This window comes from Daucus carota, chromosome 5 (genome assembly GCF_001625215.2).
Source record: "Daucus carota subsp. sativus chromosome 5, DH1 v3.0, whole genome shotgun sequence".
Lineage (NCBI taxonomy): Eukaryota > Viridiplantae > Streptophyta > Magnoliopsida > Apiales > Apiaceae > Daucus > Daucus carota.
This window is the reverse complement of record NC_030385.2, coordinates 16488582-16503766: the sequence shown is the minus strand read 5'-3', so window position 1 is coordinate 16503766 and position 15185 is coordinate 16488582. Positions and strand designations below refer to the sequence as shown.

The following is a 15185-nucleotide window of genomic DNA, read 5'->3' as shown; positions in this document are numbered from 1 at the left end:
ACTGCTGTAGAAAAAGGTAAATTAATTGAAGTAGCAGCAGTTGTCAACTGATGAGGAACATCAGTTGAAACATAAGTAGAGGAGGCATTCAACTGATGAGAGCTGTTAAGCAGATCAGTTGAAGGACAAACACTTGTCAACTGATGAGGGAGATCAGTTGAAGAAAATGAAGAAATAGGTTTAGAGGCTGTGATAGTTGAGTCTGTGGTGATTGATTTTAAAGGAAAATCCACAGAACACACTGTCACAGAAGAAGGAAGTGGAAGAGAAAGATCCAACAAATCATCAAAATGATGATGATCAATCTCAGATGGGGGCTTCTCCATGAAATCCAAAGATGGAGAATTTACAAGTGTGGTGTGAATTAATTCCACATCCGCAGAGGAGGTTGGGGATTGTGTTTGAGTAGTAGAGATGGTAAGATCATAAATATGGGTGATTTGTTGAGATGAAGAAGGGGGCTGTGACTCCACATTTATTGGAGTCACATCAATCTGACTTTGAGAAGTTAAAGGCATAAAATCCAGAATGGATGCCTGTGTGTGTGCAGAGTGCTTAACTTTGTCACTTCTCATCTTCTTTCTCCCATAAGCTTTTATTGGTGAAGAAGTGGTGTCCCTCCCCCTTTTTAACTGTGTCCCTGGTTGAGGACTATTTTCAATAGCAACATCCTTTTGGGAGGATGCTGCTAGGGATGAGTTTAATTCCATATTAACATCTACAGTCTTTTGGGAGACTGCAGAGTGGCCAGGCTGGTCAGCACACACCTTTCCATCCTTATTCTTAGGGCTTCTTTTATGTTCACCCTTTCCCTCCCCCTCACAACCTCCAATCACACTCCCCTCAGGTTTGTGTTTCTTGGATTTTACAACAGATGTCTTTTGGGAGGCATCTGAGGTTGTTTTAGAAGATTTGGTTTTAGAAGGTTTTGCCACTTGTGTGGGCTGTTGATGGGCCTCTTCAACAGCTCTGATGGCAGAAAGCAAAGAAGGTGAGGGTTGAGAAAGAGTAGTAGGAAAGCCATGTACCTCTTTTTCCTTTCCAGCCTCCATTATTGGCAGGTACACCACCTCCAAGGAGGGGTATAGATTCATCCTAAAGAGGTCTTTAAAGACTCTCTTTTCCTGCACAAAATTGGGAAGCTTGGCTTCCTTGTTAGTAATAACTAGCTTATCATTGAGATGATTAGCTAGCATCATAAGAAATCTGACATAATAAATATTCCTAGGTCTATCAGTTTTAGCACCTAGTTTCTCCCCAATTTCTTGGATCATCAAACCACCAAAGTTGAAATATTCATTAGTCAGGTATATGTAGAGCATTTGTAGAATCTGGGAAGTAAGAGCATTGAAATTACTAATTTTACCAGAAAATGCCTTAATAAAAGCATCACACAGATAACTCCATTCTCTCCTAAGACCTCTTCTTTCTATTTTACCTAAGGCATCAGTTGGCAAAACATAATTCATGGAATAAAGTATATTAACCAACTGAATATCACTAGGCAAAGATAAAACAGTGTCTTCAGGTATTTTAAAGCATGCTTTCATAACATCAGCATTAACAGAATGAGTTTCATTATTAATAGAGAAAGTTAGAGTTTCATTCTCACTATTAAACTCTGCAGAGGTCCACATCTCCTCCACTATTTCATGGTAGATGGTAGGAGCTTCAAGCATAACATAAGAGAGCTGGCTTGACTTGATGAACTCCATCATCTTGTGATACTCCTTCTCCTCTACAGCCTTGGTATCCACAAATGATGCGAAGTTGTTCTTCTCATAAATGAACCCACTTGGTGTAGTATACTTCTTCATTGGTGCCATTGCAGTTACAGAGAAAACTTGAAGAAAAATTAGAGCTTGCTTTTGCACAGAGAGAGAAGAGAGCTTTGAGAATTCGAAAGAGTGAGATGAAAAGAGATGAAAATAAATTAAAACACTTAAATACTTTCTCAGAAAATTGCTGTGATTGGCTGAGAAATTACCGTTGAGAAGAAATTACTCTTATTTAACTCTACAAAAATTACACACACGATCGTGTGTATAAAGTAGGAGAGATACAAAAGAAATTTCAACGGCTCAGATCTGATAATACTTTCAACGGATGGAATAAGCGCCTCTTTAAACTTCCTATTCAACTGATGAAGATCAGTTGAAAGCGTCTTCAACTGGTGTCATCAGTTGAATGAAAAACAAAACAAGAGGATATTGTTTCAAACATCAGTTGAAACAATTTCACTAGTTCATCAGTTGAAATATTATAGACTTTATCCAGAATTATAACTAATTCAATTTTGATAAATCAAAATTAATCAAATTCTGGCTGCCAAAATACAGAAAAATTCACTCTAAATTAGGAGAAGTTTAACATACCTAATTTACTTACCAACCTTGTGAATGTGGATTCATCAAGAGGCTTTGTGAAAATATCTGCAATCTGTTCTTCACTTGGAACAAAATGCATTTCAACAGTACCAGCCATCACATGTTCTCTTATGAAGTGGTATTTGATGTCAATGTGCTTGGTTCTTGAGTGTTGTACTGGATTTTCAGTTATAGCAATAGCACTGGTGTTGTCACAAAATATTAGAATTTTTGAGAGATTTAATCCATAATCAAGTAATTGATTTCTCATCCACAATAATTGTGCACAACAGCTTCCAGCTGCAATGTACTCAGCCTCAGCTGTAGAGGTTGATACAGAATTTTGCTTTTTGCTAAACCAAGAAATCAATCTGTCACCAAGAAATTGACAGGTGCCTGTTGTACTTTTTCTGTCAATTTTGCATCCTGCAAAATCAGCATCTGAATATCCAATTAGATCAAATCCAGAGTCTTTAGGGTACCAAATACCAAGATTTGGTGTTCCCTTAAGATATCTGAATATTCTTTCTATAGCAATAAGATGTGATTCTTTAGGATCAGATTGAAATCTAGCACAGAGGGATGTAGAAAACATAATATCTGGTCTACTAGCTGTCAAATATAAAAGAGAACCAACCATGCCTCTATAATTAAAGATGTCCACAGATTTCTCATTAGGACTTAACTCTAATTTGGTGGCTGTTGGCATGGGAGTCTTAGCTTCTTTGCAATCCAATAAATCAAACTTTTTAAGTAGATCATAAATGTACTTAGTTTGATTTATGAATATACCTTCCTTTACTTGTTTAACTTGTAAACCAAGAAAGTAGGTGAGCTCTCCCATCATGCTCATTTCATACTGACTTTTCATTAGATTAGCAAACTTCTTGCAAAGTTTCTCATCTGTAGAACCAAAAATTATATCATCTACATAAATTTGAGCTAGGATAAAGGCACCATTTACATTTCTGTAGAATATTGTTTTATCCACAGTTCCTCTGGAAAAATGATTATCTAACAAGAATTGAGACAGAGTGTCATACCATGCCCTTGGTGCTTGCTTTAGTCCATAGAGTGCTTTTAATAAAAAGTAAACATACTCTGGAAATTCTGGATCTTCAAAACCAGGAGGCTGACTGACATATACCTCCTCTTCCAGTTCACCATTTAGAAAAGCACTCTTGACATCCATTTGATAAACTTTAAAGTTTGCATGAGCAGCATAGGCCAGGAAGATTCTTATTGCTTCCAGTCTTGCAACTGGTGCAAAGGTCTCATCAAAATCAATTCCTTCAGATTGAGAGTATCCTTTAGCAACAAGCCTTGCCTTGTTTCTGGTGACAACTCCATTTTCATCCACCTTGTTTCTGAATACCCATCTTGTTCCTACAATTGTTCTGTTTTTAGGTTTGGGTACCAGCTTCCATACATTGTTTCTCTCAAATTGATTTAATTCTTCTTGCATAGCAAGAACCCAATCAGCATCTTTGAGAGCATCTTCTATGACTTTAGGTTCATCCTGTGAAAGGAATGCACTGTACAAACACTCATCTTGAGTTGCTCTTCTTGTTTGTACAGATGCATTTGCATCTCCAATAATTAGCTCAAAAGGATGATCCCTTGTCCACTTTCTTTGTGGTGGAAGTGATTGTCTTGATGATGTGGCTTCATTATTGAAGTTCAGGTTTCCATGCTGGAAAGCTCCCCCTAAATTTGACATCTCATTATTTCTAGACTGATTGAAACTTTGAGACATTCTTTCAACTGATGATCCTTGAGGTGTTTCAACTGATCCCTCCAATGTAGTTTCAACTGATGCTTCAGTTGAATTTCCAATAACAGTTGTTTCTTGCACTAGAGGGTCATCAGTTGGAACATTAGCTTCAGGATTAATTCCAACATTCTGAATAATGTCATCACAGTCATCATCACTATCATACAGATCACCTTCACCTTCATTCTCAAATCTGAGATTATCATGAAATCCTTCATCTGAGAATCCTTGAATCTTCTTATCATCAAAAACTACATGGATTGATTCCATAACAATGTTGGTTCTCAGATTATACACTCTAAATGATTTTCCATCAGAGTATCCAACGAAAATAGCTTCATCTGCCTTGGCCTCAAATTTTCCAAGATTTTCACCTTGATTTCTTAGAACATAACACTTGCATCCAAATACATGAAGAAAGCTAATTGTTGGCTTCTTTCCTTTGAAGAGTTGGAAGGGAGTTAGATTATGAGGTTTGGTAATTAGTGAAATGTTTTGAGTGAAGCAAGTAGTGTTCACAGCTTCAGCCCAAAAATAGGTTGGAAGTTGAGCTTCATTAATCATGGTTCTTGCAGCCTCAATAAGAGTTCTATTCTTCCTTTCAACAACACCATTTTGTTGTGGAGTTCTTGGTGCAGAAAACTCATGAATAATTCCCTCTTCTTCACAAAATTCTTTCATCACAGAGTTCTTGAATTCTGTTCCATTGTCACTTCTTATCCTTCCAACTTTGACATCTGGATTGTTGTTTAATGCCTTGATATGATTGATGATGATTTTCCCAGCTTCATCCTTAGAATGCAGGAAGAAAGTCCAAGTAAATTTTGAAAAATCATCAACAATCACTAAGCAATATTTCTTCTTTGAAATGGACATTATGTTGACTGGTCCAAATAAATCCATATGCAAGAGCTGAAGGGGCTTCACAATTGATGAAAGAGATTTGCTTTTGAAAGAGCTTCTCTTTTGCTTTCCTAGCTGACAGGCTCCACATAATCCATCTTTGGAGAATTCCAGCTTGGGTAGACCTCTTACCAAGTCCTTCTTTACTAACTCATTCAAGGTTTTGAAATTTAGATGAGACAATCTCTTATGCCATAGCCAACTGTCATCTGAGCTAGCTTTGCTGAGAAGGCAGGTGATAGATTCAGATTTTACAGAATTAAAGTCAGCTACATACACATTTCCTTTCCTTTGTCCAATCAGAACCACATTGTTGTCATCTTCTTTGGTGACAACACATGCTGCAGGAGTGAAATTAACTTTGTAACCTTTGTCACAGAGCTGACTGATGCTAAGCAAGTTGTGCTTAAGACCAGACACCAATGCAACTTCATCAATGATGACATTCTCTTTTGCAATCAAGCCATATCCCATAGTATATCCTTTGCTGTCATCTCCAAAGGTAATGCTAGGGCCAGCTTTCTCTACAAACTTTGTGAGCAGGGAGGAATCACCAGTCATGTGCCTAGAGCATCCACTATCCAAGTACCACAAATTCTTCTTGTGGTTTCCCTGCACACATTTTACAAACAGATCAAGTTGATTTTGGTACCCAAATTGCTTTGGGTCCAGATTTGTTAGTCTTAGCAATCTTTTCCACTTTCTCAACCTTTACCTTGGATTGAATTGATTCAATCTTTGGTTTTGGTTGAGAAATTGGAATATCAACTCTGTTTTCAAACACAGGCCTTTGAGGTATGCATACATTGTTCATTCCATGCAAATTTGAATGAAATTGAGGCATGTTAAAGGCATTAAAATAAGGATTGAACATATATGGCATGTTAGGCTGAGAATAAGGATTGTGAGGCAATAAACCAGGCATCATATTCATAGCAGATAAATTCATGTGAGGAACAGATGTCATAGGAATAGGCAAAGATAAATTAGGAGCAATCACAGTTTTACAATTAGCAGATAAATGATTTACACTACCACACTTACTGCAGGTTTTCCTGAGAGCACTAGCATTGGGAGTGTAATTGGTGTGCTTGTTAACTCCTATTTTGCCATTTCTATTTCCTTTCTTCTTTTTAGTCTCCTCAGATTTATGCTCACTAGTATCCAACTTCTTCTTGTTCTTGTTACTGGAATTAAGAGTGTTATTAACACTATCACTGGTCTCAGAAGAACTATTCTCACCTTTAACAAAATTCTTTTTTTAACAGGACCATATTTCTTGTTAAGTTTCTTGAGAACATTCTTGTCAACTGATGAGTTTTTGTTCAACTGATGACTCTCATCAGTTGAGACTTTGCTTTTCAACTGATGATCATCATCAGTATTCTCATCACTTGAACTGTTCTCAGATACCTCAAGCACTTTCTTATTCCTCTTCCATTCATTCTCTACAAGAGTCTCTCTACCTTGCATGTTAATGATATTGGTGGAAGCATCTCTTCCAGATTTCCATTTGGCAATAATCTCTTGTTCCTTATCAAGCTGCTTTCTTATGATCTCTTCTCTCTTCAGAACAACCAAGAGATCATCCTTGGCTGTCTGACACTCAATTTTCAGCTTCTCAAACTCAATAAATTGAGCTTCTAAGGCACTGTTTCTATCACTAAGAAAGGTGTTAGCTTCCTTAATTCTACTGTTTTCCTTAGTGAGAGATTTTAAAGTAACATGCAAATGATACAATTCTGTAGACATTTCATTAATGGTAGCATTGCATTCATCTTTAGTTAACTCAACTAGGTTTGTAGTGAATACCTGACTACTGCTTCCAGTGTTTTCTTCTTGATCTGTGGAGTTGGCCATTAGAGCAAGATTGGCAAACTCCTCCTCTTCATCAGAATCATCTCCAGCTGCCCAATCATCCTTTGTGATGAATGCTCTTTCCTTTTGTTTGAGAAGTTCATAATATTTCTTTTTGTAGTCAATGTTTTCACTTGAATTCTTCTCAACTTTAGGCTTTCTGCATTCATTTGCAAAGTGACCTGCATTCCCACAGTTGAAGCACTTGAATTTTGATCTGTCTACCATGCTTCTATCAGACTTGGGATTGCCTTTAAATGATTTTGCAGAATTAAAATTCTTTTTGAATTTCAGTTTGGAGAATCTTCTTGACAGGAAGGCTAGATGCTCATCAATTCCATCACTTTCTTCACCAGAATCAGCTACATCTTTCTCTTTTCTTTTCCCTTTGCTTGACTCTGAGCTCTCCTCTTTGACCAACTTCTCAGTTTCTTCAACTTGAGACTTTCCCTTGTCCTTGACAGTATCCTCTAGAGATGCAACTAGAGCCACAGATGAATGCCCTTTCTTTTGGCTTTTCTCAATCTCTTCATCTTGTTCCATTTCAAGCTCATAAGTCTTTAAAGTTCCATACAGTCTCTCTAGAGTATAGTCTTTAAATTCTTGTGTATTTCTGAGAGAGACTGTCATGGGTTTCCAGTCTTTGGGAAGAGCTCTTAAGAATTTCAAGTTTGAATCCTTAACTTGATATACTCTTCCAAAGAGCTTTAGACCATTTAACAGTTTTTGAAATCTGTTAAATGTATCACTCAAACTTTCACCAGCCTTGAAATGGAATAACTCATATTGTTGAATCAGAAGCTGCATTTTGTTCTCTCTTACTTGCTCATTCCCTTCACAGATGGTCCTGATGGTGTCCCAAACTTCTTTGGCACTTGTGCAGCTAATAACACTATCAATCATTTCTTGATCCAAACCATTGAACAGAAGGTTCATGGTTTTCTTGTCCTTGTGCACTTCTTCAGTATCTTCTTGAGAATATTCATGGATAGGTTTTGGAATCATCTTTCCTACCATGTCTTCACCATCAGCTCCCATACTTGTGCAGACCTTCATGGGGACATGAGGTCCTTTTTCAATGCAGTTCACATAGCTTTCATCAATGGACAACAGATGTAGATGCATTCTCACTTTCCAGTGAAAATAGTTGTCTTTGTCAAGAACAGGAATCTTCACTCCAGCATCCTTCTTTCCCATCTTTCTCTAGCAGTGTTGATCTTTTTCCCTGTTTGTTGGGAACCTGGCTCTGATACCAATTGTTATTTTACACCAACTATTAGAAAGATTGTAGAAGGGGGGGGGTTGAATACAGTCTTTTACAAATTAAAAGATTCAAGAAGCAATACACTTAATCAAAGTAAAACAGAAAACACCAAGTATTTAAAAATACGGGTGGATTGAAAGATCCACCCGTGAGATTTTATATAGAAGAATCTGTGGATTGATTACAATTCGCACAGCTGCTGGTTCATCACTCAAACAAGTTCTAACTCTCAGATTTTTCTCTTAAGTAATTTGAACAAGTTCAACTGATGCATCTAACTTGGTTATATACTCCAAGTTTTACAAAGCTTTTAGCTAGATTACAAAATGCACTCTAATCTAAAAACAATGCTGCACAACTTTGTCTTATGCATGCTTTCTGAGATGTCTTCATCTTTGACCATCATCTTGATTTGATCCAGATTGCACTGCATAAGATAAGTATGTTTCTGCTTCTTCTTTATTTTCCTAATTAGGCTTCCATGTCTATTTTAGTGTAATTCGATCCATGTGATTTGTCAGACTTAAGCTCTAGTCACTTTCAACTGCTCTTTGCTTCATCAGTTGAAGGTTCTGGTTGCTTTCAATTGCTCTTGACTTTATCAGTTGAATGCTAGGCTCATCAGTTGAATGAATCACAAACTTCATCAGTTGAATGCTGTTCCAGTCTCATCAGTTGAATTCCTCAGCATCATCAGTTGAATACTTTGTCTTCAGTTGAATGCTTGATATGCATCAGTTGAAACATCATCCAGTCTTCATCAGTTGAATAGTTACATCTCATCAGTTGAATATCCTTCACTTAGATAAAATTACATGGCATTGGATATTTACAATTAGCCATCCTATTCTACCCATCCGTTGATAATTCCCAAAGATAAGAAACATAACAATTACAACTGAAATTTGATAAAGATTCTAAGTAAGACATGTTACAAAATGTTTATGTTATCATCAAAAATTATTGATTCCTAACATGACAAGACTGGAACCGATATATCTTGACATCTGTACGGTTGGATCGTACAGAAAATCATTTCAAAAATTTATCTTGTCAATCGGGAACTAATCTCGTTTGAGGGAAGAGCATTTTTCCTAGATCTCTCTTATAAAGTCATGCAAGATAAATTTGTAATTTTTTAATTATTTTTTCAGAAGACTAGAACCGATATATCTTGACATCCGTACGGTTGGATCGTCCAAAAATTGTTTAAAAAAATTATCTTGTCAATCGGGAACTAATTTTAGTGTTCCAAAGCATTTTTGTCTTATTATAAAAAGTTAATTTTTGTCATCTTCTGCAAAATAGACAACGGTTTAAAACCGTTGTAGGAAAGATTTACACACAAGTTCCGACATACAACGGTTTATAGATATAAATTGTAGTTAATATCCCTTTCAGACAACGGTATATTTGTTAAAAACCATTGTCTTTCAAAAAGTGTATTTAATGCCTGTATCTTTATCGAGACATACCATTAAATGTTATTCGGACATACATTCATTTTCACACATCTACTCCTCTGTATCCCCAAATTCAACCTAAAACATCTCCTCCTCTGCATCTTTCTCACATGTGGATTTGCATTCAAATTTAAATTACCCAATCCCATAAAACATCTACTCAATTGACATACATCTAGGTTTGAACACTTGGTTCCTCTGCATCTCTGGTTTCTCCGCATCTTCTGAACATTTAGGTTGGTTTTACTTTTAATTTCGATTTGCTTTTAATTTCGATTTGCTTTTACATACGCTTTGCTTTTACATGATTCGATTTGCCTTGAATTATGTTTTGCTTTTAGGTTGGTTTTGCTAGTTTTGTTTTGCTTGAATATGGATTTAGATTGTGGTTGCTCGAATTGAAATTTCTGTGTTTTGTTGGATATTATTTAATTCTAACAGCCTTGATAGCATACTTTCCTGAGTAGAAAGACATTAGTTTCAATTGACAGCCTCTAACTTCACAAAACAGTGAAGACTGTGTTATGTCTTAACTTGAATTTGTATTTGGGTATTTTTGTGTTTTGTTAGATATTGTTGTTTAATTCTAACAGCCGATTGATAGCATACTTTCTAGAGTAGAAAGACATTCTTATTTGTGTGCATTGCAGTTAGGTCTCAGGCTGCTTATTGTGTATTTTTTTCTAAAGAATGGACAGGGACTGGTTGAAGGCTGATAGAAGATCAAGGGAGTTTCAAAATGGAGTTGAAGAATTGTTGATGTTTGCTTTTGAGAATGGATGTGATGAAAATAAAATTAGTTGTCCGTGTCTGAAATGCTGTCATAGTAAATCATGGAAAGCTCGAATAGTGAGAGATCATCTTTTCCAAAATGGTATTGATCCGACGTACAAGTGTTGGATTTGGCACGTAGAATTAGATATGGGACAAAGTCAGGCGGCTGGTGAAGTGACTGGCAGTTCCGAATCCGTGGATCAAATGCCGATGAGAGAGGAAAATGTGGATGGTGATGATGAGTCCATGGACTCCTCAGATATGTTTAACCATGTTCAATCTGAACATGAACCCCTTTATCCAGGATGTGAAGGATTCACTAAAATGAAGGCTTTAGTAAAGTTATACTATCTCAAAGCAAAATATCAATTGTCCGATGGTGGCTTCTCTGAACTTCTGCTGCTGGTTGCCTCTATGCTCCCGGAAGGCAACACTTTCCCTTCTTCATTCAGCGAAGCTAAAAAAAGTTTGTGTGTTTTAGGAATGGAATATGAAAAAATACATGTTTGCCCGAATGATTGCCTCTTATACCGTGGAGAGAGAGAGGAAGATGAGATGAGGTGCCGCATTTGTCAAGCCTCTAGATGGAAGTTAAACAAAAAAGGAGAAGAATTAGAAGGGGTGCCTGCCAAGGTCTTGTGGTATTTTCCGTTAATACCACGTTTGAGGAATTTGTTTAGTTCACCTAAAACAACAAAGGATTTGACTTGGTATGACACTGAGAGATTAAAAGATGATAAGATGAGACATCCGGCAGATTCAAAAACATGGAAAGAAGTAGATGCAAAATGGCCAGATTTTTCTTCAGATTCTAGAAACCTCCGGTTAGCTTTATCATTCGATGGATTCAATCCTTTTCACAGCACGAATATTGATTACTCTTGCTGGCCAGTCTTGTTGTCTATCTATAATCTTCCTCCTTGGCTCTGTATGAAGAGGAGGTATATTATGCTATGTTTGCTGATATCCGGACCAACTCAACCGGGCAATGATATTGACGTTTTCCTTCAACCACTTATACAGGATCTACAAAAGTTGTGGCATGGAAAACAAGTTTATGACGCATACAAGAAGGAGTATTTTTTGCTTAGAGGCATTTTGTTGTGGACAATCAGTGATTATCCAGCCTATGGCAACTTGTCAGGAAACATTATCAAAGGGTATAATGGTTGTCCTATTTGTATTGATGAAACAAAAGCAACGAGACTGGTACATTATCACAAGTGTGTGGTCATGAGGCACCGTAGATGGTTTCCCCGTCATCATCTGTATCGCAAACAGAAACAGGCTTTTGATAACACCGTGGAAGAGGAAATTGCTCCGGTTCCATTAACCGGAGAGGAGGTCCTTCAAAGAGTACAACATTTACAGGGCCATATCTATGGTAAGACACAACGCAAACCTCGAATAAAAAGAGGCGATCCTCGACCAGTTTGGAAGAAGGTTTCAATATTCTTTGAACTTGATTATTGGAAGTTTTTGCCGGTTAGGCATGTTCTTGATGTGATGCACATCGAGAAAAATATATGTGAGGCTTTACTTGGGACTCTTCTTAACATACCTAAGAAGACAAAAGACAAGGAAACCGTCCGTCTTGACATGGCAGAAATGGGAATAAGAACAGAATTGAGGCCACAAACTCTGGGGAAAAAAGAGAAGTTACCATTGGCGTCTTGGAACCTGACTCATTCTGAAAAGAAAACAGTTTGCTCCTCTTTTCTCGGCATGAAGTTGCCTGATGGTTTTTGTTCCAACATTCGGAGTCTTGTATCAATGGAAACACTTAGACTCACTGGAATGAAATCTCATGACTGCCATATGATCTTGCATCATCTGCTCCCAATTGCAATTTGGTCCTCGCTAGAGAAACAGGTTAGGAACACTATTATTCGGTTTTGTCTCTTTTTCAAGGCAATCTGCAGTAAAGTTATTGAGGTTGATAAGTTGGAGAAAATGCAATCTCAGTTGGTAGAAACTTTATGCCAGCTTGAAAAATACTTCCCTCCTTCCTTGTTTGATTTAATGTTTCATCTCTCGGTCCATCTTGTACGAGAAGTGGAGCTTTGTGGGACAATTTTCCTTAGATGGATGTATCCTTTTGAGAGATACATGAAGACATTTAAGGGATATATAAGGAATCGAGCTCGTGCAGAAGGTTGTATTGCTGAGGCCTATATTGCGGAAGAAGCTGTTAGGTGCTTGGTTAACCACGAAGAAGCTACTGTTGGGGTACCGAAAAATGATAGGCACACGGGAGATGGCATTTGCAGACCATTATCTGATGCAACTATGATAACCCCGAGCAGCACTGATTTGCATGTAGCACATTTATGTGTTTTACAAAATACTACTAGCGTAAGGCCATATTTCGAGTAAGTCATAAAATTATATCCATCATGTAATCTATTTTTTGTTCTATTTTCAAATATAATTGTTTTTGGTTTTTATTGTTTATTTAATTGCATGCAGTGAGCACATGTCATTTTTGATGACAAAATATCCGGAATATAAAAATGACAAAATGTGGCTTAGAAACAAGCAAAATGCAACATTCCCCAAATGGTTCAAAGACAAGGTATTATGTTCAATATTTTATAGTAATTCTGTTGAAATTTATTTACAAGAACATTTCTCGTTTCATTTTTCAACCTGTGTGTTTTTGGCAGATTGGGGCAGATTTGTTTGAGGAAAAAGAGGTACCACAAGAGTTACGGTGGATTGCAGATGGGCCCAACAAAGATGTTCCTACATTCAGCGGCTACAAAGTGGATGGTGTTACCTATAGTACCAAGGATCTCGATGATACACGTCAAGTTCAATGTAGTGGTGTCTGCGTACAAGCCGATACAATGATTGTGGAGGGTAAGGATCAAAGTATTGAGCATACTTCACCTATATTTTATGGTGTGGTAACAAGTATATGGGATTTAGATTATAACAGCTTTAGGATCCCTCTTTTTCGTTGTAAGTGGGTAGATATGAACAAAGGGATTAAAGTCGATGATTTGGGATACACATTGGTTAATTTAAAGAAGTTGGGATTTTTAAATGATCCATTTGTGTTGGCAAAACATGTTAAGCAAGTTTGTTACATCGACGATCCTCTTGATAAGTTATGGTCCGTTGTGTTAAAATTACCCGAGAAAAGGTACTATGACGAGAATGAGGATGAGATTGAGGGATCCGTAGAAGTGGAACTTGAGAACGATTGTTTTATGCCGAATTTGCTGGAAGTTGATTTAGCTGAGGAGGATTTGGCTACTTATATTCGGAATGTGGATGAACTAATAGCACTTTCGTGATGTAATTTCATTTGAGTTATTTGAATTTTTAACTACCTGTAATTGATTTGTTGATGGACTGATGTTATTATGCCCATCTTTGTTGTTATGAAATTGAACTCTTGTTGTTGGTAGAATTTGTTAGGAGTTTGGTTGTTGGCAGGTGGGAGATGTTTGCTTAAATTTCATTTTTTTTATATGTACTGTAAATCAGACAACGGTTTATGATCAAAAACACTTGTATAAAAGACTAAGAAACAATACAACAGAATCCATTGTCTCTTACATTATAGTCACACAACACTCTAATTATGAACCCTTGTCTAAAAACAATTCAACCATTAACTAAAAAAACACTTGTCTGATTATAACAACGGTTTCCAGAACCATTGTCTCCTTATAATTCTCACAATACTTACCAAAACAGTTGTGTAATCGTTCACCTAAACACAACACAACTATTTAAAACTGTTGTCTGACCAAAAACTTTAGACAACGGGTTTGAAACTATTGTCTCAATGATTGTCACTCAATAGTGCGTAAACTGTCGTCTGAGCCCCGGTGTTAAACAACACCACTGCTTGCAAAACACTTGTCTGTTTCGGTTTGTTAGACAACGGTTTTAAAACTCTTGTAAGAATCATGGTTCAGACAATACTTTCTGAATGCTGAGAACTAACAGTTGTCTGTCGTTTTCATGCAACACTTTTTCGACCGAGCGTTGTCTGATGAGTGTTGTCTGATTGCGTTTTTCTTGTAGTGATATCAGGCCTCGTACATAACATTGCATACATTAGGCTTCCATATGCCGAAGCATAAGGAACTGCCTTCATGTTCTCTATCTCCTTAGGTGTTGAACGACACTGACTCTTCGATAGAGTAACTCCATGTCTGAAGGGTAAGTTACCTTTCTTGGAGTCCTGCATGTTAAAACGAGCTAATACGTCATCTATGTAGGGCTCCTGAGATAAAGCCAACATCCTTTTCTTGCGATCCATTATAAGTTTGATCCCAAGGATGTATGCTGCTTCACCTAAGTCCTTCATTTCAAATTGTTTGAACAACCATGCCTTTATTGAAGACAACATCTTAACATTGTTTCCAATGAGTAAAATGTCATCAACATAAAGCATTAGAAAAACCACTGCATTTCCCTCACATCTCTTATACACGCATGCTTCGCTTGGACTTTGATCAAATCCATACGATTGGACTGCCTGATCAAAGCGAATGTTCCAATACCTAGAAGCTTGTTTAAGTCCATAAATAGACCTCTTCAGCTTACACACAAGATGCTCTTGGCCTTCTTTAATGAATCCCTCTGGTTGCTGCATATAGATGGTTTCTTCAAGACTTCCATTAAGGAAAGCTGTCTTGACATCCATTTGCCAAATCTCATAATCGAGATGAGCTGCTATAGACAAAAGAATACGGATTGACTTAAGCATGACTACCGGCGAAAAGGTTTCCTCATAATCGATACCTTCTTTCTGAGTATACCCT

At 37.1% G+C, this 15185-nt stretch overlaps 2 protein-coding genes across 2 annotated transcripts; both read left to right on the top strand.

Annotated features, from left to right (window-relative positions):
- The first annotated feature begins 10317 nt into the window (after positions 1 to 10317).
- LOC108221456 (uncharacterized) lies at positions 10318 to 11312 on the top strand. The gene is made up of 2 exons (XM_064093860.1): positions 10318 to 11225; positions 11294 to 11312. The coding sequence occupies exons 1-2, from the start codon at positions 10318 to 10320 to the stop codon at positions 11310 to 11312; spliced, it is 927 nt and encodes a 308-aa protein (XP_063949930.1).
- A 37-nt stretch (positions 11313 to 11349) lies between these two features.
- Positions 11350 to 13703, top strand: LOC135152766 (uncharacterized). Its single transcript, XM_064093859.1, has 3 exons — positions 11350 to 12773; positions 12871 to 12976; positions 13068 to 13703. Exons 1-3 carry the CDS (start codon positions 11350 to 11352, stop codon positions 13701 to 13703), a joined length of 2166 nt encoding a protein of 721 aa, XP_063949929.1.
- Positions 13704 to 15185: the final 1482 nt, after the last annotated feature.